Genomic DNA, 25,722 nt, shown 5'->3' on the forward strand with positions numbered 1-25,722 from the left:
CAAAGACTTACAAAACTACTGATTTCATCCAATTAGCTGCGTTTACATTAGTGTCAATAAAAAATTCTGATCAGTAACTAGATTTTATACTTCACTAGAAAACTTAAGGCTTTACTCTATGATTTATAATAACCCTCAAGGTATGAGGCTATATGGCCTGCCTTTTGTGAAAACGGAAAATACATACAGAAGTACCGAGAAACCGCAGTTATAAATCATTTGATAACGGCCGGATAGTCTCAGCGTCAAGGCCAGGCTCAAACTTTTTTTTGGACGTTTCAGTGAGAAAGTTTCAGAAGTTCCAAAAACTATGTATGAACCACTTATACGGAAAATTCAATATCACCTACATTTTTCGTTAAAATGTTGAGTTACTAAGTATTTCGGACTAGTTCGCACTCCATATACATATAGTTTTCCTAATATATTCACCTATCTGAGTAGTTGTCAACAAGTTTGTCAAGTTAAATGTGGCATTAGTCCTGTAATCTGTAAAGTACCACGCAATTTTTTATATAGAACAAGTGGCGGCATCTAGTTTATAGCATTAAATAACTCCAACTAATCAAAAAGCTTCCTTATTGCACATGTAACTAACAATCATTGCATGGTTTTCCAAAAAGTGCTTTTATTTTTAAAATTTACATATTTACTCATTTCTTATTGTGTATAGATCAGAAGCTCACAGAAACCACCAAGCATCTATGGCCAACAGCAAGTACGATCTATCTAAATGGAAATACTCAGATTTACGTGATACTATCAACACGTCCTGTGATATCGAACTGCTAGAAGCTTGCCGACATGAATTCCACCGTCGACTTAAGGTTTGTGTGAAGTAGTGTACGGTTTTATTATATATTCTTCTCTTTTACTTCTTTGTTTTCCTCTATTATTCCTACTTCATTTCTTCGATTATTATTCTAAGTTATTAATACAAATTGTAATTACGAACTAACACCTACAAAAAATTTTTTTAAGGTATACCACGCATGGAAGGCGAAGAACCGTAAACGTAACATTATGGACGAAAATGGTCGCGCTCCACGTTCTCTCATAGAATCTGCTGCAAAAACTCCTCAAAGAGGTATACAAAAACCTGTTTTAGACAATAACACTCAAAGGTTTTTCCGTATGGCATTTCAGCGACCTGATAACGAACCTGGTAGCCGTGGATGGTGGTACGCTCATTTTGATGGCCAGTATATTGCCCGACAGATGGAATTGCACCCAAATAAAGCTCCTGTATTGTTAGTTGCAGGTAAGTTCTTAACATCGAATCAAATACGAGAAATTTTTATCTTTGTACCTGTTTACGCCCACCAAAACCAACTTAATTTAAACCGACATCCCTACTCAAACTACCAGACAACAAAATACTGTTTAATTTTAAATAATAAATTTATTTGGATTTTATATTTATCAAAATTTTGCTCTTGTACTTAATATCAGACAGAAATTTGAAATACTTAAAACTAAAGGATAGAAGAAAAGAATTGATGCTAATAGAGGAATGAGACATATTTAGTCCAAGTAAAATGATAGTGTGTAGCGAAAAAAATTTAAACATATCCAGAGAACCGTTTAGTGGAATAATGAAATACTCAAACTGACGAAGAAAAAGAATCTAGCATATAGAAAAAACGGAACTCAAAAAGACAGCGAAGAATATGACAGGAAAATAAATAGAGAAAAAGAGGTATTTGAAGGAGTCAAAATGGAAAGTTGGAAAAATTTGATTAAGAAATTGATGCAGCCCTAAAAATAAATAGCAAAAGATATTATGGAGGATAAACACAAACAGATGAAGACAAAAGTAGAGGCAAATAAGTATAATATGATAATACTACAAAGATAACACAAACAAAGAAAACAGAAGAGATAACCAAAAATAATTAATAAAAACAAACAAGAAATTTGGTAAAAAATAGGAAAATGAAATAGAGAAGAAAATGAACACATAATGAGAATGATGAAGAAAATAATAAAATAAACGGTAAAAAGGTAAATTGGTTTGGACATATAATAAGAATGAACCAACACAAAATGACCAGTAGAATAATGAAGGTAGAACAAGGAAAAAGCAAATGTTAAAAAAAGACATTAGATTCACTCGATAAAGGAAATTTATGTAATTGGGATCCGAATAAACCCAATCCCAAGCATGGAATTAAGGAAACAGTTTGGAGCAAATGCAAATACTTCTTAGATATATGCGCATGAAAAATGGTTGGAGGAAGGTGCATTTATAATTTGACTATTGTAAAGGTATGATGACAAGACAAGAAGTTTTTTCCTTAAACTTTAATGTTTTATAATGGGTGTATGTACGTTTTACGTCATTACTATTAAATTTATTTAGACCACAAAACAAAAGTAGACGAAATCTTTTTGTTATGAACAAAAGACTGATAAATAGGAAAAATAATTTAATCAACTGACAGCAGTTCGCAGTTAACATTATTTAAACTTGGAAATTGATGTTGAATTTGGCATTAACTTGGTAAAAAATAATAGTAATGTATTAAACATTAAGATATAATCTTTTACGTGAATAAATGCTCTTGCTTGAAAATGGTGGTATTTTCTAACTTACATTTCAGACATAAAGAATGATAGAAATAAAACATATCTGGATCAAATGATTAATTTTGGGAGTTTCCTTCGAATCTACTTATAGTCTGGCCACGATTTTTTATGTTGTTTAATCGGAAAACGATGTCTTAATTCAAAAGCAATGTGTTGGAAATATTCTAAATATGTAGTATATTGAGAACTTAAAAAACTCTCATATAACTATTAAATTTCCAATTAAATTTTCAAAATTTTTTTTCTCGACAACATGTTTGTTCATAAATTCGACTGAAATATATTTAAAATTATGTTGAAAGTTTGTATCACTTTTCATGTTTTTCTTAGGATTTGGATGAAGAACCATATATTTTGTAAGTAGATAGATTGCATGACTTTTGTGTGTTAAATATACAAAGTGTTCAAAAATAATAAAATGATATAAAGGGTAGTCAAACAAAAATTAATTACAGGGATACATGGAATATTGTCAATTAACCATCGTTTTATACAACTTGGGCGGAATAATAGGTCATTCAAAAATGTTTATATATTAATATATTTTTCGTGATGATTTATCTTTTTATATGGGAGTAGGTAGAAACATCAAATTTTCACCTGCTATTTTAAACTTATTTAATATGAAAAGAGACCTTGAATCAAGACAATTCATCACGATAAACATAAAAAGATCTAAGAAGTAAAAAGTTGAAAAAACCATATTAATATGACTGTCTAGACCTATTTTGAACGTTTTTTTTTTCAAAGTTTCTGATGAAAATTTTAAAATTCTGTATTTAGAAAGGTTATACAAGACATATTACTTAACTATATAGATTTTACACAGATAGTTTGTGACCTATTTCATTTTTACCTTTTCAGATCTATTGTGGTTTTCTAAACCTAAATTACATTATCAATCCTCAGTCTTCTTATCAATACTATCTTTAAAGAAACCCAACCTTTCATGTACCTCGTTGCCAGCTGCTTTTCTAAGCCCGTTTGATAAACTGGCCCAGTGACATTCATCTGACATTCATCTGATCAAAATAATGTATGTAAGGATTGGTGTGTAATTACAATGGGCGGTTTTGAATGTTTTTTTGACCCATATAGTACGGCATTTACGTAATGTAGTAATGACGTCAATTTTGCATTATATTGACGATAACTTTTCAAATATTTTTGCTACAAACTGTGGAGACATTTTTTGTAGATCTTTTTAAAACAAATCTTTTTTATTTGAAACTTTTTTCAATATCTTCCTTTATTAAAGAGTTGTAGTTTTTCAAACAATTAAATTATTTATAAAAAATTACTCGACCAGATTTGGGATCGGCACACTCAAAAAATGGACTCAACGGGACCCCCCCTAGCTGTCGTACTATTAAATAATTTTGATACTCTGTAGTAGTAGTAAGTAGTAATAATAGTCGATCATTAGCATTTAACATGTTGATTCAATTTTTTTTGGCTACACTATATATCAAACTAATTCATGTTATAACCAGGTGGTCATACTACCATAATTGATGACCATACATTCGTTGAATCATAACTAATATTTAATAACATATATGTGTGTAATTGCCCAATGAATTTTATGATTATTATGTGTATAAAAACAGTATTTGTAATCTCTTCAAAAACAATGTTTGATAGATTTCCCACTAGCCAATATTACATTTTTTACTCAACTTTCTTAAACTGTTTTTTTTTTTCAAACTATTAAAAAAAGTCCGAGGCAGTTAATTATAGAGTATAAAGTTTTGAAAAATAGTTTGCATACATCTCATTTGACATGTATAAAATAAATGATTATTAAAATATGCTTATTTTGTTTTAATTTCATTCTAATTACTTGCTATTCTTTCATTATATTTATTTTGCAACATTTCATTAATTTTGTTTTCCAATTTGTATGTATTGCAATTTTTATAAAATTTTAGTATGTGTAATGATACTTACGTTGTTGCTTATCCTTCTAAATGGATTTAGAGAAAAACAACATTTTTATTTAATTATTTTTTAAATATTCTAGGAACACTCAATTATTATTTCTAAACTTTTTATATGCACGATGTTTTCAAGTTTACAATTTTCATGTTGCCAGATTTGAGGTGTTGAGGTGGAATAGTTTTCGGTACTCATGCGCCGATTCCTCCTGGACTATAGTATTTCTACATTTTAATCTGTCGTTTTATTACAATTATTTTGATAATCTTGCTGATAAACATTGAGGAAAAAATATTCAATTTTATATACATTTTTTATAGGAAAAGATGACATGCAAATGTGTGAATTGTCTTTAGAAGAAACTGGATTAACACGTAGACGTGGTGCAGAGATCCTGGAAAACGAATTTAATAAAGAATGGGAAAAAAATGGTGGTTCCCATTACACCCGTCCAGCTGACAGAAAATAAGAAGATAATCTGTATGTTAACATTTTGACGGTATGACTTGATTTTTGTAATCAGCAAGTATCCGTTTGTTAATATTTGTACATCTAGCAACTACAAAAAATTAATTTATACAAAAAAATATTTTTTTGTAATTTAGTTAAAACAGTTTTCGATAACAGTTAAATGGTACTAAAGCACCTCCGTTTAATGTTGAAAAAGTTTAAAAAGTATTATTTTTTGTTTAACACAGTATTAAAAAGGGAAGCTACATGTATGTCTATAAAATTTATCAAATTTTTTAGTGTTTTATTTACACCCTCTCCATAACTATAATTTTCTACAAGAAAAATTTCAAAAATAAAAAAAAAACTAAGAAGAAAAGGCACATGCGACTGTAATAGGGCATTCGAATATAAACGCCATAAATAGTATAGAGATTGAGGCCATTAGAAAGAAGGCATTCTGACAAGAATATTTGATGTTATAAATAGGGAATATGCATGTATTTTTTTATATTTTTATTTACTTCAAGTGTGACAGTTATTTTGTAGGTTATAATATCGATAAAAGTCATGGAAAAAGTTTAAAAACTCGTTTTATAGGTATTGCATTGTACTTGAGTGAGAAAACTTCCCGAGGGCTCATTTTCGACTCGTTCTGCGCATCTCTTTGGGAACGAATTCTCATTGGCTGCTTCCCAGCTGGTGCGCAATAGCACACCTTGTAGTCTTTACATCATAGAGTTCAGAGACATGAGAAAACAAGAATGAAATGTTTGTGTTGTTGCAAAGATCATTTAAATGCTTTTACTTTTTGGACCTCAATCAATGTAAAATCTTGATTAGATACAAAATATGCCCTCATCATGAATGTCAGAAGAATAATCAGAATCTAAAAACGTTTCAGGAACACAAAAATAAACAGGATTTTTGTTCCAAATACACAATAAATCCAGGACGTGTCATTCAACGTTACAACCAATGATGAGGCTTTTATCAAATTTGCAGTGTTTAATAATAATCATTTTATTCAAGAGAGAACAAATTAAATGGAGAAATAATGATTTTATGATAATATTGGTACTATAATGTCTATGGGAAAAAAATAATCAAATGAATTCAACCCTTTGAGACCTGGAAACTGAATCACCTACGCGATAAATCGTAGGAGGAAAGAGGGGTGGGAAGAAACTTAGGTGGTAGGTCGATGACTGATAACTAAAAAGATAGAGTTGAACACGTCCCGTATCTTCGGGTAAATCCTTATACCTGTACAAACCAAAAGCACTTTTGAGATTCCACAGTCAGGGGTTACTGCCGTGACAATGAATTTGTTGTTTACTAAATGCGTTGCAAAAGTCTGAATAATATCAATAAAATTGTTTCTATTTATTTGTTTGTTTTTATTTCTACTTATAAATAAATTAATATACTATACGAATAGAGAATTAATTATAAAACACAAGAATACGATTATGATCTATAATAAACTGAAAAGGTGCAGAATAAACGTTATTTCCAATTTATTTATATAATAGAATTGAATAATAAAAAATTATCGACATAAAGTCGTGAAAAAAACATTAATTGTTTGATGTGTAATAGGTGTGGTGTAATTTAATTGGAAACGTTTATATGCTGTGGAGCCCACATATCATCAAGCGTTTTAATACGACTCTCGGCCTAAAAGGGTTAAATTATATGCATATTCCCTATTACTGTAAAAAAAATTTGGCGTTATGTAGACACACGACAAATTTTAATAGTAATAATGGAGGTAACTTTTTCGAATTGATGCATCTATTGGCAAAGTACGATTCTGTTCTAATAGGGCGTTTGTAGCCATTAATATGGAACAAAAATGTCACTCAAATCACCTGGAATTCAAAATGACTTGAATGAAATCTTATCTTTTATGAGGGAGAGCCTTCTGTGTCCTGTGTGCTGGCCTCTCCCACTTAACTTCTTGTGCTGATTATTCCTACATCTGTTAAGTTTAGGTTTTCAATCAAACAATCATTGTTTCTACTGACATTTGTTGGAAATAATTTAATTGAAAAATATTATGAATCAAATGAATTATAAATGTTCGAAAATTTCATGATAGAAAATGTAATATAAGCAATTGCGACTTTTAGTGCGGATTTCTATAATTATTAAAAGGCTGACTTAAGAAATTTTATGGGTCTATTTTATGCGACGAATTTCATGGACAACATTTTATATGAACAATTAATTCTAAGTATATTAGATAAATAAAGTGATACCTAGAGAATTATTCAACAAAAATTTATGAATAATATCTAGAAACACATTTTTAAGTATTTATTAGAATATATTCTAGCTATATTTGGGAACTGCTGAACCAACTTAGTTGTTGCATGAACTAATAACTAATAATTTTTTGAGAAACAGAGCTATTTATATCATACAAACTCATTATTCCTTCAATTCAAAAATCATCCCTTTGATTACTAGTTTTAACTAATCTATATTCAGTAAAAACTAAGAATCGACAACTATAAATAAAATAATCATGTTCATTACATTGGGCAATATCTAATCTGGCAAGATCCTACCGTGATTTTCACTCTTAATGCTTTGGTGAAATGTCAGGGTAGTTTATTATTTTGAAACTCCTAGTTGATTTGTTCGTGGAGGTGAGGGTAGTTGAATTTCTCTCCTGTTCAGATCTTAGAAACAATACTATCTAACGGTAGTAAGTAGGGCTAAAAAACCCGCTCTTCAATTTAATTATTTTTGAGCTCGATGAAAAATGTCCATAAAAGAGGCGTGTGTATTCACAGTCGCAAGATAGACTAACTTGTTATATAATTATCTAGAGAAAAAACGTATTCATGGTATTTTCAATAAATATTAATTAATTGAATTAGAATGACAACACAGATTCGAGAACTGCGAATTTATCAAATTACATTTCCGAACAAACAACGCCACTTATAAAAATCCATTCACATTTCCAATTACACTGGTAAACGACATAATCACCAGCGATTTCCATTTCATAAAATATTCAAAACATTTGATTTGCAGAAAGTGAGGTTACGCCAATCGATGTCTACAGAATAGCATGTCATTATTTGAATAAAATAACAACTCGTAAATCGCGCTTATATATATTTTTATAACTTGACCTAGAATTCCAGTTAAAACTTCATCAGTCTTTTTTGAAGCATGGAAAATATACAATGACAGCAACATTTTGTTATAATAGATAAGGATTTAGATCCACTAACACAGTATAAGGGTTGTTCCAACTAACAATGCTTTACATGGAATGGCCCTTGAGATATATTAAAAATGGCTTAGTTAATTACATATACGTATGTATGACTATATTATGGTACCATGTACACCGCGACTCAAAGGATCTATTGTGCTCCCCTCTCTTGCTGCGATACTGGGAATCCCAGTGTTTTCAGATAATCTATTAATTCCACTCCTCTTACAAAGTTTAGAATGTGAGATGGCTGTAACTACCAGCGATCTATGTCTTCTATTCCATACTCTCCCAGGTGTACAGTTTGGAGTTTCGTAGTATCTCACACTACGAGAGAATATGAATAGAGTCTGCGCAACACAAGTCTAGCGTAATCAGGTGTCCATTTAGGCGACAGTACCCCGACAGGTCTCCAGGCTGATACATTCAACAGATTTTCTCTGCTTATCGTTCCCCAGGAGAGTCTTTGCATGTCTCAGTCCCTGTAGATTGTCCTAGTAATTGAATCTATCTTCTTTACCAAGACGTTCTCTTTTGATCTGCAGCTGATACCACAGTTCAGGTCCTATGAAGGGTTTGTCTGCCTATATTTTATCGAGTTTGTCAGTTATTTCATTTCCCTTTACTTCTATGTATCTCCATTGCAGGGTAATTGCAGGGTAACTTCATTTTTTTTTGTTTAGCACGCTTAACTTGTCCAGGCTAATCTGGCCCCACTCGTTTTTTTCCTAACCTAAAAATTTCACTTGCAGCAGAAAGCTTTTAATCAGATGATGTCGTTATCGCATATTTTGAGTAGAAAGACGGCAACTACTATATTTGGAATGGTTCAAAAGTTTAGAGCATCGCTGAAAAGACTTCGCTTCAAAACAAAAATGTAGTTGCGTCTAGAAATATAGTATATAGTATAAGTTTATACAATTAGTCAAAGGCAGAACACCATAAATAACTTTAATTCAAAAATTATGTTTCTTATTTGGCTTTCCATAGTTATTCCAAGTTTGAGATTTCCAATAATTCTATTATAATCAAGTTTACGTTGCATCTGCATATACACATTCGTTTTGTTAGGTATCATGTGTATATATTTGACACAATTATTCAATCAAATCCATTGAGGTCTTCAGTTTAGTTTGCTCTGTTCTCTGTTACAATTGAGTACGTGCTAGTGTATATGTATATATACATAACGTATAAGTACACGATTTACGCAATGATTGATTTCGTCCCTAATACCGCACTATGAATGATCAAATTAATTAAATTCTCTTGTTACACACAATTGTGCGGTTGTTATGTAGCAAATATCATTTGAAATAATATAGTAATTAAATGATATGAATACGTAAAAGTGTTTTGATACATTTGAAAAGAAAGGACAAGAGGCGTGAAATCATAACCTTAAATTCTCCTGTATGAGACTCTTCCTGAGGAAGTGGTATTCGGCATCAGTTAAAGTATATCCATAACTGGTACTCCGATGGGGCGAACAATTAATATTAATATGGACGCCACCAGCTTTTTAACGAACGACGTTAACAATTAATAAAAGAGGCGGAAAGGCTGGAAATACCTTAATTAAATTAAAAATAAAAATGAAACAATCTATAACTATCCCCGGACATGTTTAACCAAATTAATATTTATTGCTAGGAACATTAAAAAAGTTTCAGCAACACATAAATTTTATTGAAAAAATAATAAATTCACATTATCTACGTATCCAAAAGAGCATAACGAACAAAAGCAGTGATAAATTAAAAATAATCCAGATTTATTTATATATTAAAGATAAGTCTGGGACTTCGGATTCTCAGATCTTGGAGTGAGTTGAATTTGTAGTCTGGTGGTTGGATCTATTGTGGCTGAAACTCCCAACCTGGCAGCTGTGGAGCTGCAGGAAAAAATGAAGGAGGAAACGGAACACAGATGGAAGTTACGTAAGAAGGAACGAGTAGAATGAACGGATTTGAACAAAAGGAGCTTATGCTCTAAAATATAAGAAAACTGAATGTATATTCTTTTAAATGTAACCAAACAGGAATCTGTTCTATTCTATTCGTTCTGTTCCTCAAATTACTAAAAAATACGAATTTATTGAAAACTATTATACCCAATTTGCTTAAAACAAAAGGAAATCTATAAAGATAACCGGAAATTTTGTTAGCACAAAAAAGCTGCCATACTAGCGAATATAAAAAATAAAATCACCAAAAATTTACTAAAATTTATTTTGATTTGAAGTGTAGATGGGTAGAGAAAGAATTCGAATCAATTTAGAGGTTTTATTGAATTTCTCGAATGGAGTGGGAGGTCAATAACAAATTTATTTCTTCAAAAACGCGAATGAGTCAGTCACTATTTTAGAAATGTATAGAGTAATAAAATGGGGAATTCCGTTCAGTTCGGCTCAATATCGGTGTCGGCCATATATGTAGGTCTTGAAATAGTATTGTTTGTACTATTAAAATTTCAAGTAATTGCGTAAGAGAATTGGGAAAAGTATGTTTTCTGGCCTGAAGTGTCAATATTGAAAAATTGTGTAGGGTACTTAGGTAGTAGATTATACAGTTACGTTTTGCGTTTAACAGGTACCGTTTAACCTTCTATTAGTGCTTCTGCCTAATTCCATCCCTATTTCATATTCGGCTTAACCATGCGCCGTAAGGGCATATTTGTTTAGTTTAACGTATCAGTATTTGCTGTTAAGCCGTAAATAGTGTTCACAGTTTTATAAGATGAAGAAATATACTTAAAATAATTACAAAAAATTTTTATAAATTGTGACAAGGTGTTTTTTCAAGTTATCCATCTGAAAATTTTGCCTTTTATTTGACAATCTATTTTTATAATTTGAAAAGCTCCTTTTAACATCTGGAGCATATTAAAGCGACTTAAATCTGAAATTTCTACAGCAATTTCAAAGTTTCAATTTAAAATTTCGTAAAGTTTCTCGAGGGACTTGAAGCCACGGTTTTTTTATTAAAACATTTCTTATTTACTGAATTACCAATTTCGGCTGAAATATTTTTTGTGATTCTTTAACAATTTCAACAGATTCTGTTAGAAAAAAAAATTTGTTTTCTAAATTGTTCTTACTACAAAACTATAATGCATTTTGATTAAGGTTAGTTGATTTTTCGAAGAAATTTTTGTTACAATATTCTGCACATTTGCAAGAGCAGTTCTTCATTCAGCTAAAATCAATTCTTCAATTCCAATTGGACATTTTTTTACATATATTAAATGGTTGTTGATTTCAAAAGAGCTTATGATATTGTAAACAGAAAAAAATTAATCCAAATATTACGAGAATTAGAAATTCTAAACAAACTAATTCGACTAGTATAAATGACACTAGAGGATACAACCAATATAATAAAAATTAATAACAAGAAAAGTGAATCTTTCAAACCGCAACAAGGATAAAGACAAGGGGACCCCCTATCAACGTACTATTTAATCTAGCTATGAAAAGAATGATAAGAAGAACTAATATCAACAGAAAAGGCATGATATTTAACGGAAGTCACCAATACTTAGCTTATGAAATCTATACACTTTTCAATGAGGTACCAATCAGCGCTGGAGATACCAGAGGGTAAAAGGAAAAGAGGTAGACCAAAAAAATGGTGTAGGGAAGCGCTAGAAGACCTTAGAGAGAGAAGCATCCAGAACTGGAGAGAAAATGGAAGGGACCGAAAGAAGTGGAGAGAAATTGTAAGGCTATGGACCTAAATGGTCTGCATATAAGGTTATATATATTAAAGGATCAGATCAATTAACAATATTTCACACAGAGACTGATAAGAATTTAATAATGTGAAAAATTCAAACGGTTATCTTTGCAAGATTCACAAGGTGATAATGAACCTCGTACGGTCTTGAAACGAATAGAACAATTGATTGCTAAAAATTAATCAAAAGAGTCCATTATAATAGGTTAAGTATTAGATGAAATTATTAAATATAAAAGACGGATCCGATATTCTAGTTACAGATGATTCCTAAAATAAATTGTAGGTAGAAAAACTAATAAAACGCCCTTATAGTTAATCGAATCTTCTTCATTCACTTGATATGGATGCAAAAATTAATAAGCCAAAACCGCCGGTAGAGGATACTTCGTCTGTAGGCACCAGGCTATAAAATTATCTGCAAGGTTGATGATGTTGTTCTTATAGTTGATAATGATGATGACCTACAAATCGAACGAATATCGAAGAGATTTATTATGAATCTTTACACATGGCTGAATTCCTCATAATATCTAAAGAACCAAAGCGGTGACTGTATATAATCAGACAAACAGGAAATGAGCCTTAGGTTCCTCGATTCAATATTACCATTAACAGTAAAGAGCCAGATGACAAACGCAACTATGATATCATGAAATAAGCATATGACAATTAAAAGCAAAAGAGAATGGACACAGCCTGTGTGAGATGTGTGAGATCTGTCATGATATCTGCTGGAGAAACGGCAGTTACAAAACGCCCAATTGACCATACTAACCACCAGAGGAACAACGACATGAGACACATCTGTGAAGCCGTAAATGTTGTTTAATGGGGCAGAGGTAGAATAATAGACTTGAAGGTTATATGAATCGGATGGCTGTTTATATGTAGCTGCTTTTTTTGATCTGCTTATCAATTTCAATTGATACTTTCCTGCTCGATGTTTTTCTTCTTCTTCTTCTTCTACTTCTTGGAGATCTGTCGATCTGTTAATTCTGAAGCTGCCTGTTTTTACGTCTCAATAATTGAAGACAAAAACGTGGTCTATCAATCGATCATTTACTAATAAATTACAAGTTAGTAGATATATCACGGTATTAGCATCCTTATAATTTCTCATTTTTTTTTTAGTTTATAACGCCTGTGTTAAAAACTAAAACTAACATTTGTACAAGTGGTTGTTGATCTGTTTACAGAGTACAGAGTGAATAGAGGAATTTTATTAACTATTGTGAAAATTGGTCGAAAAAACGCTAAACATCAATATTTTTACAGCAAATGAGACAATTTTTATTTAATCATTGAATTCAGTGTTTCACTTCAACCACAAATTCCTAATGACTTCGTCGATTTATATTGAAAATACAACTTTTGCATGCTCTTGAACAGGAAATAAAATGAAAATGAGAGCATAGAATGGATACAATCTTTTCCAAATTATTTCCACTCCGTAAATTTCGTATATACCACCGGTTTCTACTGAAAGGTTTTATCGCTTTCCAATAAACTTACACTGCCGATAACTACAAACTTTTGAGACGTACCCTGTAGAAAGCCTCTAGAATCTAGACTGCAAAGAAAATGAGTAGGCCTCAAGTGATTTCAGTTCTAAAACTACTGCCCCAATTCCGACCTACTCTAAGGGATCTCGCTCGGTCAAACCGTTGGGTCGTCTATTTTCTCTCTTTTTTTTAGTTTCCAGCCGACTCTGTGTCCCCCTATTCCCGTTCTTCTACAGCGTTGCCACGTTTCCAAATCAAGTACTCTTTAGGAAAGGTTAATATCAAATTAAATCGTTTCCTAAAATTACATTGAAATGAATTGAGTGCGTTTTTATGAAAAGCGCTGCACTGTATCAATAAGCTGTGAATCAAGTTTTAAAAGGTAGATTTCAGAAATAATTTCTACCATTATTGGATAAACAAAGTAAATAGAATGTTAGACAAGGATGTATATAAATCGTTTTCATAAACATGTGGGAGAGAATATAAATTGAGAATTTTGGTCTATAATTCAGAATATCAGACAAGGGGATAGCCTAAGCCCATTCCTGTTCAATATTATAATGGACCAAATCATCAACGAAGTAAAGCAAGCCGGGAGAGGATAGCAAATGGGAGACAAAGAGATAAAAATAATATGCTATGCTGATGACGCAGTAATCATCTCGGAAGACGAAGATAACCTACAGAAGCTCCTATATAAATTCCAACAAATAGCGAACACGAATTACATGCAAATATCCACAACAAAAACAAAATCTAAAGAACCGAGAAGATGTAAACTAGCGATCTACGATCAGAGTGTAGAACAAGTGATGACCTTCAAATATCTAGGGACAAACATGACAAGCGATAGAAATCTAAAGAAAGGAGTAAAAGCACAAACAACGAAGGCAGCATTAATATCAGGATACCTTAGAGATTCAATTTGGCGAAATAAATACATGAGATCTCTGAGATCAATAACAGGACTACGTTACTCGATCGGAAGAAAAATGAAGAAATAAGGGACATGTGCGATATTCAGGATGTAGTAAGATGGGCAAGGAGCCGCAGAAGATAATGGAGAGACCATGTTGACAGAATGCCAAATGAACATGCAAAAATTGCAAATGAAAAGAAACCAGACACAACTCGACCTCGTGGACGACCACCTATAAGGTGGTATGAAAGCTGGTCCTCAGCATCCCAACTACTCCTGGCAAACCCTTGATGAAAATACAGGACCTAGTCCTAACGTAAGAAGACGAATTCAGAATATTATAATTAATCTCTACAATTCGCATCGTTATGATTATAATAATTAAGTAACTTGAAGTAGAAATGATATAAAAAAGAGAAGAAAAGTTGTTTTGAATTTTATCTCAAAAGTTTCGAATGATTATGAGATTTTAAGGGCGAAATTACATATGATAATGACTGATAACCTAAATAAAGGATTTAATATTTCTTTCTTAAAATCTGGCGTTCAGAACTATAATTTGAAACGTTTTTCAACTCTTTTGAAGCTATTAACAGCAGGCAAGCGAATATAGAATCTTGTATGGTTAAGCAAGTTCGCTTAGGCGTTGGTTTCCACCTTGATACGCTTATGTCAATTGCGATTTATTACAGAAACTTATATTTGCCTCGTCAGATTTCCAAAATGATTATGGCTCTTCTGCGATATTTCTATCCTTTTTTCTTCACCAGCATTTTCCTCTACAAATTCGACATTTTTGTTGTCTACAATCACTTCTCATTCCAGTTCCCTATTTTCAGGTATCTACTTATCATCGCATCATCGCATCCAGTTGGTCGCCTTCTATGTTTTCTTCATGGAGGCTCCCCTGACAGTATTTGTTTTAGTCGCTGGTAGTTAGTTTTGGTATTCTTTGAATGTGACAATACCATTGCAATTATTTGTGTTTTAGTTTCTTTGCTATTGAGCGCTCTATTACTATTCGTTGCTTATTTCTGTAATTTTTATTTTGTGGGCTCTTGTGAATTGTAGACATCTTCAACTGTGATTCAATTCGGTAATTCTTTTTTTGTTTCTCATTTTTAGGTAGCATTATGTTCTAATCTTCGATATTTAAGGTTTGCGCTAGGTCTTATAAAGGTTTTTTGGAGACTATAACCCGGAATCAGCTGATTGTGGAACCTAACCCAGGACGAGATTTAGATGAGGAAAATTTCAAATTTAAAACATGATCTATAAATGCTTTTAATTATAACTTTTCTTCTGTAATATTTATTTAGTTATACAATAAATTCTAGATGCTTAATAATTGTTTATGTGCAGTTATCAACGATTTTTATACTAGTAAGCTACTTTTATGTTGAAATGCCGAATTTATAAAAATCGCAAACCTCAGTAATCTATCAATTACGCTGCTTATAACAGCGACAGAATTCATAACAGATAACCAATTAAAAAAGGATAAATAATTTTTATTTACAATAAGCTACTGGAAAGTTGGATAAAAATTCACAAAATCGAATGAGAGAATTTCTCCATCAATTTTTAATTCTTGCTAAGGATAATTTTCTGTGCTATTGAGAGCGGCTTGTTTATCCAGTGAAAAGAAAAATAAAACCGCAGTCACAACATAAAAATTGGAGTAATTTTGTAGGAACTAGTTGTAATTCAAATGTTGGAATGATTTATAGAGAAGCTTTTCGCGATTTTCTGATTTTCCCGATGGCAACGTTGTTTTCCGTCGTCAACTATCGGTGGCGGCGACTGGCAGTACAAGAGGTCCTGCGCACGTCCGCAGGATAACGTTATCAAAGTTATGGCGTCAACACCGGGTCCAAAAAAGCCGAAGTAGTAACTAGTAGAGCTTCGTTCCGATAAGAGCCCCTATCAAGAATACCGATTTTCGTAATAATTTACCCGTGGAATATGAACATGAGTGGTCGAAAAGCTTGAAGGATTTGATTTGTGATTGGATAGTGACAGTGGAAAGGGTTAAAACCACATCCTTCAAGAATCAAGTACCGCATGATGTCGCTGCTAAGTGTTACAGGTAATTTTATAACTATACAGTTAACTCGTACTCGAAATACTATTAAATAAAAGTTAAACGCATTTTAGAAATGTGTTTTTCCTTCTGATATAACCTTTTGGAGTAGTTTTCTTGTAGGAGTTTTTTTCTTTGATGCTGGATCAATATCATTTAAGATTTTTTGCTTTTGTATCTAAACTAAAATATCATTTGAAGACATTACAAATTAATTTTTAAGATAACGGTCTGAAATCTCTTTTTTTTGTGAAAATATCGAGGTTGATGACAGCAAATGTCAATTTTCCGAATGGCCTAGGTTAGCGACCTCCGTCTCGCGAATGTTATTTATAGAACATTACCTGATGTAGGTACCTGGATTTATTGGTTTCATGATTTTTCACCCCATGCGGAATTAATGCTGGATTCGAATATATAAATCGCCGAATTGCGGTTGATGATTTTTAATTACTTCATGTCTGTTGTTTTATAACGTTTTTTTCTCTATTTCTATTTATAATTTTCAATTGATTAAATAAATAAACGTGGGCAAGCTTGTAAGATTACTTTTTTACAAGAGTGCAAGTGCAATTTAATAGTTTGTGGCTATTTCATAGTCACTTATATAAATTGATTTATTGGAAAAGTGAGTCATAAAAGGAATATTTGAAAGAATTTTCGTTAAATAAAATATTGAAAGATCTTTTATCAATATTATAAAATAAAAAAAAAAACTATTGCATTCAAACGTTTTAAAGAGGTAATGTACAAAAGGATTAATTATAATATAAAATAATGATAAATAAAAGTGAGGGAACATTATTCAAATTTATCAAACTGGTTTTCACACAATTATTCATAATCGTTAATTCAATATTCTTCTTTAAAATATCTAAGTACTGCATTTATTCAAAAAAATTGATACACAAGTAACGAAGGTTTATAGTAAAGCAGGTTTGAAGAATTGATGTCTTATTTAATCCAGTTAATATTCAGTTAAAATGGAATTCTTGGAGCTTGAACCAATAAATACCGGAGTACTCCAAGGCACTGTTCTCGGACGGACACTTTATCTCTTATTTACATGTAGTGTCCGGAATCGAGAAAACGTGAAAATATAAGAGCAGCTATAGGAGACATTACAATCAACCTGCAGTTATTGAAACTTTTAAAACAACTACAAACAGCTAGAAACGCTTCAAAACCGACTGAGGAATATTGCAGGTGCAAGGTAATTGGTATATTCGGAACACCGACCTACATAGAGATCTCCGATTTGAAACTATTCAAAAATTAAAAAAGCCGTCAGAAGATAGACGAAGAAGAAGACATAGAGACGGTTTTAAAAGTTTTTCCTATAATTCTTCGTTGTTTAATGAATATAATGAATTCATTATATAAATTTGTTTGTATAAGTAGGATTTCATCCATTATTATATTCATTCGGTACTAATCGTTTCGCGAGAGGAATAAGTAATTATGAAACAAGTGTGTTTGTATGTTGTTACTAATTTCAACTGGATACGGTAATGCTGGAGGTTGCTAATTCATCTATCATCTATCTTGGAGGAAAGTTGACAAAAATATTTCACTGATTTGCGAGCTCAGTGGCAGTTTTAAAAAGAAAGACGAATTTACATTGACTCTAGTGAAATGTACTAGAAATTTGCTTGACCATACTTTTCACTTGACTACAGTTTTATATCTTGAGCAATAAAAAACATACAAGGTGTTTCAAAAGAAAGTTCACTTTAATAAAAAACAATTTTAAGAAAAATAAAGAGTTTATTGGAAAAATTATTGTTACATCTTGAAAAATTCATTTCTTAAAAATAATTTACTCCAAGTATCAACCGTTACGCCCACGGCAATCGTTTATTTCAGCACTAAAATTGCCTATGACGGTTGGATAGGGATTCTACGTGATGGCTGTCATTTTGTGACGGATATTTTTTTTAATTATGCCTACGTGAACTTTACATTCAACATAACCTCAAAGTAAACAGTTCATAAACGTTAAATCAGGACTGCGCGTAGTCCAACTTATGTAACCTCTCCTGGAGATCAATTTTCCAGGAACTCACTTATTTCTGCTGGAACCATATCTTTTAGTTATAACCATCAAAGTTTTGCGGCTCAGACACGAAGAAGTCGTCTAACATCGATACATAACGCTCTGAATTCACTGTAACTTTGCGTCCCCTTTCCTCTTCAAAAAAGTAATGACTTTGCGCTGACATCGCAGCCCATAATCTGACATTAGTCGAATATAGGGGTTTCTGATGTTTGTGTTTTGAGTTGGTTGCAGTCTAGTAGCGGCAATTATGCTTGTTGTCGTGTCTATTGAGATAGACATGAGCTTCATCCAAAAACAAGATTTTGGTAAACGTTGGAAAGTGCCCAATCATTTGTTTTACGAAGTCAAGCCTGTGATTATAATCCCGAGATTTCAATGCTTGCACTGAGTCTAGTGAGGGTACAGTCCCAAATCTTAATGTAAAATACAAAATAATGATGATGAACACTGTCTACGTTTTTAACCGTTCTAGAAGACATTGGACGGCCGGATTTTGGTTTATACAGTGTTGATCCGGTGTCTTCAAATTTTTCGACCCATTTTCCAAACAGTCGAGTGCCTGTCGTTCCCCGAATAGCTGGGCTCACGCAATAAGCTACAATGGTGAACTTTCTTTTGAGACATCTTGTATATCATCATCTCTAAGTATAATAAAAACAGCACAAAGTTAAGGATATTGATTATAGTACTCATTTTATAAGCCGTTGAATGCCAAAATCGAATCAAAAATTTGTTTCTTATCTTAGAATACTTAAAATTAGATGAAGTGCTAATATAGAATAATAAAACAAGAGAATTTATTAAGGAAGTTAATAAAAAAGAATAAAAAGAACACATTTCCTTGCATGCTTACCACCAAGTTTCCCGATAAGTTTTGCTTGAAGTTGTGGAAGAAGATTTCTAAGCTTTTGTATAGTTTTTGGTTGCGGATTATGGACGTCAATGGCTTTTGGTAGCTGATCCCAAGCATCATCTATGGGTTTCAGATCAGGCGACTCCTAAAACTATTGCAGTTCGATGTAGTCTCGTATTATTATCAACTCATTGCAGCCATTATAACCATGACCAGAATTGCACCTCCTCGAAATAGGTGAATTTCATTGCTTGACCTTTAATGATTTTTATAATGTTCTTATTCGAGGACGGAACTCATCTGTGAATATTGCGTATCTTCATTCATTACGCCAGATTTGGTTTTCGAACATCCAAGGTAATCATTATTGTTCATGAGCATCTATCAATAGTATTCTTCCTACAAGTCTCTGGATCTTGAATTAGCACCACATTATTCTCATTGTTGAGATGGATACAGAAACTCCTCTAAAATTAAAAAGTTCTCTTGACAGATTTTTGCAGGTATTACGAGGATGTCTATGAGTCAGGTAATGATCATCAATGGCGGTGGTTCCATCGATTCCTCGTTTTTCGGCAACATTTTCAGTCTCCTGAAATTAAATAAGAATTCTCGAAACGACACTTTGTCACACTTTTAGGGGATTCGCGACAGTCATCAATTAAGCACGCTTGGACGAATCCAATAGACTCCTCTTAATTTTCTTTTTAGCATTATTAAAACTAACGAAATGTTGTGAGCACGTCAATATTTTTATACAAATAAAAATAATCAAACCCGAACTTAGACTACTTATCACAGAAACGAAAAATACATTAATACTCGTAGATAGAACGATTTAGTTTTCAATGAAGAGATTTAGAAATATTCTTAACTTTTGAGAAGGTTCTGTTCATCTCTGTACCGTTCAGTTCTTGTATGGCATTGGAACATATTTCGCTACACACAAAAATATTAACGGAATTGTTAGATAGTGTAAACGTCGCGATAATTTAGGTTTTATGAACTTAATTTTATCCCGGCTGATGAGTGAAAGCAAACGTGAGCCGAAGGCAAATCATCACTAACACATTCCCACTACATTTGGTAAAAAGCGGGTGGAAATCCAGTGGAACAGTCAATTTTCTTCAGTATTATTTTTCATTGTTTGTAGCTGAATTGTTATAAATATTGTATTGTAGTGAATACATTTTGTGTAATTTATTGTATTGTTTTTCTTATTTATTCAAACTATTTCTAACGGGTGAATTTGTACACACAGTATTTTACATACAATTTATTTACACACTAATACTAGACGCTATAACTAACTCATTTCTACTTATATAATTAACTATTCACTACATTTATTACTACTTCCTTAATTTATTTGAATTCACCGGTTACTTCATACTATTTCGTCGCTTTTAATTATACACTGACTGCGTAGCTCATAAACTAACTTGTATTTATATCCAAAAAAAATTTCTTGATAATTCTAGATGATCAATAAATGAAAAGCCCGGACTAAAAATTAGTTCTAAAAAAAACATGTAACAGCCTTTGTATCCGGAAGACTGTAGACTCTTCTATCATAACCTAACAGAAACGTCTTCACGGTCCATGTCGTGGACAAGTTCGTAACAATAAATTGCTTTTCAATTAATAATTATATATCAGTGTTTTTTCAATTATGTTCTATTGACCTTGTTATTGATATTATTGCTTCCTGTTTATCTTATTTTATTCTCTTATTGTTATTTTTTCAAGCTTTGCTTCTTCTTCCATTCTAACTTTCCAAGAATAGTCAATGTGTAGTTCTGATTCAAATATTCAATTATTGGTTGCAATTTATATACTAAGATAGATCAAAGCTAAGTAGACGTATTGTTTGACGACTAAATAATTTGGGGTATTCCTAATTGAGATCACAATACTGCCAGTGGTGAATCATGATCGTAAACAATCAACATCAAAGTTTAATTAAAGAAAAAAACTATAAACAATATAATCAAGTGTTCACACTATCAATATTTATTTTCGAGGATTAATGTCTATTAGTGATCAATAAATGCAGGATAACTTTTAGATGGAATTGTGCAAGGGTCTGAAAGAATATAATATAAGGGAGATCCATGAAAGTATAAGATATTACCTATTCTTTATTTTTAAATGCCTCTCGCTTATTCTTATAATAATTATTATATTTCGAAATTTAATTTTACGTTCTTATGGCTTTATAGAGTTTGAAAAAATAAGTAAGAATCAGGAGGAAGCCAAATTTTGAGAAAATTGGACTTATGTTCATAGTTTTGGTGTTCAGAATTGTCTCAATCAATCATCTATATTGTATAATAATAAGATTTCCCCAATTTCAATGTCAGAGTCAATGGAAAATTGACAAGAGCGGGGAAAAAACGCAGCCCTGTCTTACACCTTTAATAATTTTAATTCATTCTGAGAGACGGTTATCGCACTTTATCTGTTTAATTATAGTGATGTCGCTACTATCGAGTCCTAGTTTGTTAATAAGTTAATCAGGATATCATGCTTCACATTGTTAAAAGCCCTTTTGTAATCTATGAAGGAAGCTATTACGGTTGTCTGTTGATCTGGATATTTCTGTATTAAGACTTGTACTGCAAAAAGGGCCTCACGTGTCGCGAAGCCGTTCCTAAATCCAAACTGAGTTTCGCCAATGTTAGTATCCAATCTTCTCCATATACGGGTGTGTATGATCCTCAAAAATGCCTTCAACACGTGACACATGAGACTTAAAAGGCGGTATTCATTACAACGTTTTGCATTTGATTCGACTGGGTAGGGTGATAAAAGTCGAAACAAGCCATTCTTCTGGATTACTACCTGTCTCGTAAATTTTGTTTAAGAATAGTAATGTAAGATGTTCATCATCAAGAAGTTTCTCTATTATACTGTATCATTACTTACAAATTTTATATCTTTATTAATTTGAAATAAATACTATCACCTACTTGAAACATGCCAAATTTTACTAGATGTGACTCATATTGGAAATATCGAGTATGGAATTTCGTGTACCGCCCTGTATATGAAATATATGTTTGAAATTTGCCAAACAAAAAATCTATTTTATTCTGTAAGCGATTCATACACTATATATTTTTGATAATCTATCTGTAAAATTCAACATAAATTTCATTACACAGTAATCAAACATTACAAATTGTTCTAGATTAATATTCTCCAATTCAAAATCCTTGATTTGAGATTCGAAAGTATCCTAATATTCAGACAAATCAAAATCTTTTAGTGCTACTAAACATAAAAGGATTGTTGCGGCATATTGTGTAATAAACTAATTTTATTGGAACGTAAAATTGTCCCATGTAATGTATATTTTTGGAATTTTTAAGAATCCTACGATGTGTAGGTAGTAAGGTTAAGGTCATTCAAATCTGTTATCAGATCATTTCAGATAATTCACCTATTGGGAATAAATGATTTTGTTTTTTAACCTTTATATAATTTAAATAGTTATTTTAATATTGAGTCGTTGGAAATAACCTTCATTATTGTATACATTTGTTGTTCGTTCATTAGTGTCAATCATACTTTGCAATAAAAATTATACTTTGTTCAAAATTTATAGAACATAATAACTTATTAAGAGGAGCATTATTTTGATTATTCGAAAAGCATTGGTTGTCGACATTCTTTCTGTTATTTCCAACTAAAAATGTTATACAAAGCGCAACAGCATAACTTTCTAATTCAAAACTTAATAGAACGCTTTGTATGAATCAGAAAGTTTTGTAGACCAATTACAGCTTTGAGTAGACCTGCTGCTGATATTGTTTTACAATATTCTCTATTTTTAATAAAAAATATGAATATCAGCTGTAGTGATCAAAATTTACTTATTGTCGAATCTCCCATGGGCACCTGGGAGTTCACCTCGATCACTTTGGGAATCACTGATGTAGGTTATGCTTGCAATTTTTTTCTGGATGTTGTTATATAAACCATGTAGGATCCTTGGACGGTCCACATGAACACGGGATTTCAAAACAATCACATGAGGACAAATCTGTATAGCAGATTACTGTAAATCGCTCTTTATTGGGATGAGGCGTTCAGGGAAGTGTTCCAAAATAACCATCGATGCTCCAGCTATACGTATCGTTGCACCGTCTTCATTGGAACAAACGTCCCACTCATCTAGTTCTTTAAAAAAAATCTTGTAACATACCGGTCCAAATTCACATTTTTCTCAAACTAGGAACCAATAATTGCAGCTGAGAAAATTGCGTACAACACTTTGACTAAAATTGAATTCCTAAGTTTTTCATGCAATTTTGGAGGATTCGTATCAACCCAGTAGCTCATGTTTTGTTCATTCACAGACCTACACAAATAGAAATAGGCTTCATTACTAAAAAAAACAAAGCATCCTCAGGAACGCTCAGGAACGAAATCCAGAATAACTTCATAGGTGCTCTTCTGAGAATTTTAGTCACGTTCAGACAGTTTCTACACAATCTTGTATGTATGAAAGTGTAGTTCTTCATAGAGCATTCCCGGGAATGATATGAAGATCGCGTCTACCCTTGGGGTAGACACATTTTGTGAGAGCAACGCCCGTGGTGATCACAAAATTGAATCTCTCATTATCTCAAAGTTTCCAGGTGATCTAATGGGCCGACTCCAGTTTTTAGTTTCGATGCACTTACAGTTTTTCTAAGCCTAAGAAGACCTCAACGGCAAACGCAAATGCTTCCCACAGTACCAACACATGTAAAGACTGAGCTGTGCCTGGACAAAATTTTATAGTCCGCTTTTTCGATTTCAATCAGCAGTGGTTACTTCGAATCTGAACGATTTTGTCTGTGGTTAGCAAGACAAGACTTCTGAAAATCTATCAAAAAGTTTCTGTACTTAGTAATTAATCATAATATGCAATAGTATTCATGCAAACATTAACGATGCAAGTATCGTTAATGTTTGCATGAATCTACTACTACATAAAAAATAGATCAGAAAATGACCTTATTAATATCACTTTTCATTCTAATTAGAGCTGAATTTTATTCACTTATTCAAAAGTAGCCATATAAACACGTATGACGTTGAAAGTGAACATTATTTACTGCAACTACTCCAAAAATGGTTAATAAAATATGTGTTCTTGAACTTAGCGATAGTCGAATGGAAAAATAGTAAATATTCCAACCAATCGAAACGAATGGATATGCAACGTCCTAAATACACGTCACCCTTGTATTTTTGCGTAGAGTTTGTTTGGCATATCGATGGGACCACAAATTGTGGCATCTGTCGTCGGAAAGTTATATGAATCTTGGTTGAATTTCCAATATGTTTGGAGACTATAGGAGCAGTTAAGTTTTTTAATATAATACTTTGAATAATTTGTGCTATTTTGATAATAGTGAAGGATTTTTTTTATCGTTTCCACTGAAATTTATGGTTTCCATAATGTTATTAATTGTTCCATAAAATTCTTTGTCAAATTTTTTAGGATAAGTATCTTAATTTTCTGTTAATCTTAGCTCCTGTAGGTTGTCACAGTAATTGATTTTAACCCTATATACCTTCTTTTCCAATATTTTTTCCATTGTGGCTGATACCGCAGAAGAGTTCAGGTCCAATGAAGGGCTTGTCTATCCCTACTTTAGCGAGCTAATCATCTATTTTATTTTCCTTTACCTCCGGTGTGTTCCGGGATCCATTATAGGGTAACTTTATTTTTCTTGCTAAACGAGTTTGGATTTTATGATATTGGAGCTTAAAGCTCTAATTGACTACTTGGCTATCGGAGAGGATGATGATCTCCTGTTTGCGATAGTTGCTCTCTACATTGAAGTGGACATATTTTTCAATTGCATAAATTTCTTCTTAAAAAAGCTAGGTGTGTTGCTCAGGCTTCTAGAGTGTTTAATTCTACGCCCGTACACTCCTATTCCATCCATTCATCCTGTTTGCTGCTTTAGATCCATCCATATACCATTTAATAGCATTTCTGTTCACTACTTTTATGGTGTTTTCATTCCACTTACTTCTACAGCTTAGTATTGAGGTAAACTTTTCTCGATACATCATCCTGAGGTATGTCCTAGATTTGGCCATTATTTAGGGACGATTTTTCTTTGGTTATTCCGTCTCTGAACACTCTAAGTGATGTTTTTCCTGCCACGCATATAAAATATATTAAATTGAGATAAGTTTAATAATGGGATGATAGTGCGAAAATTACTACTACAAATGTGCAGAATTTCGTAGCCCTAACACTTTTTTCTTTGCCAAATGGAGTCGAATATGACAACTATCTCTCGTACATTCAATTGGGGATCTGCCAATACCCTTCACTGT

General features: G+C 32.2%; 2 protein-coding genes across 9 annotated transcripts in view; both read left to right on the forward strand.

Annotated features, from left to right (window-relative positions):
* The window catches only part of LOC130899687 (myosin heavy chain 95F), a 31,322-nt gene extending 26,050 nt beyond the window's left edge, over positions 1–5,272 (forward strand). For 4 of the 8 annotated variants that reach the window (XM_057809820.1, XM_057809825.1, XM_057809822.1 and 1 more), the window contains 3 exons: positions 674–827; positions 982–1,261; positions 4,848–5,272. In XM_057809820.1, the coding sequence (XP_057665803.1) occupies positions 674–827; positions 982–1,261; positions 4,848–4,996 (583 nt within the window). In that variant the 3' untranslated portion in view covers positions 4,997–5,272. Of the gene's footprint in view, positions 1–673; positions 828–981; positions 2,084–4,847 lie in introns of those variants that run through there. The other 4 variants (XM_057809819.1, XM_057809818.1, XM_057809823.1 and 1 more) reach the window with 1 other exon arrangement.
* Positions 5,273–16,273: 11,001 nt separating this feature from the next.
* Positions 16,274–25,722, forward strand: part of LOC130899759 (protein unc-13 homolog A-like) — a 31,334-nt gene continuing 21,885 nt past the window's right edge. Inside the window, exon 1 of the mRNA XM_057809941.1 lies at positions 16,274–16,468. Coding sequence (XP_057665924.1) covers positions 16,444–16,468 — 25 coding nt within the window. The 5' untranslated portion in view covers positions 16,274–16,443. The remainder of the gene's footprint in view (positions 16,469–25,722) is intronic.

Source organism: Diorhabda carinulata, chromosome 11, assembly GCF_026250575.1.
Source record: "Diorhabda carinulata isolate Delta chromosome 11, icDioCari1.1, whole genome shotgun sequence".
NCBI lineage: Eukaryota > Metazoa > Arthropoda > Insecta > Coleoptera > Chrysomelidae > Diorhabda > Diorhabda carinulata.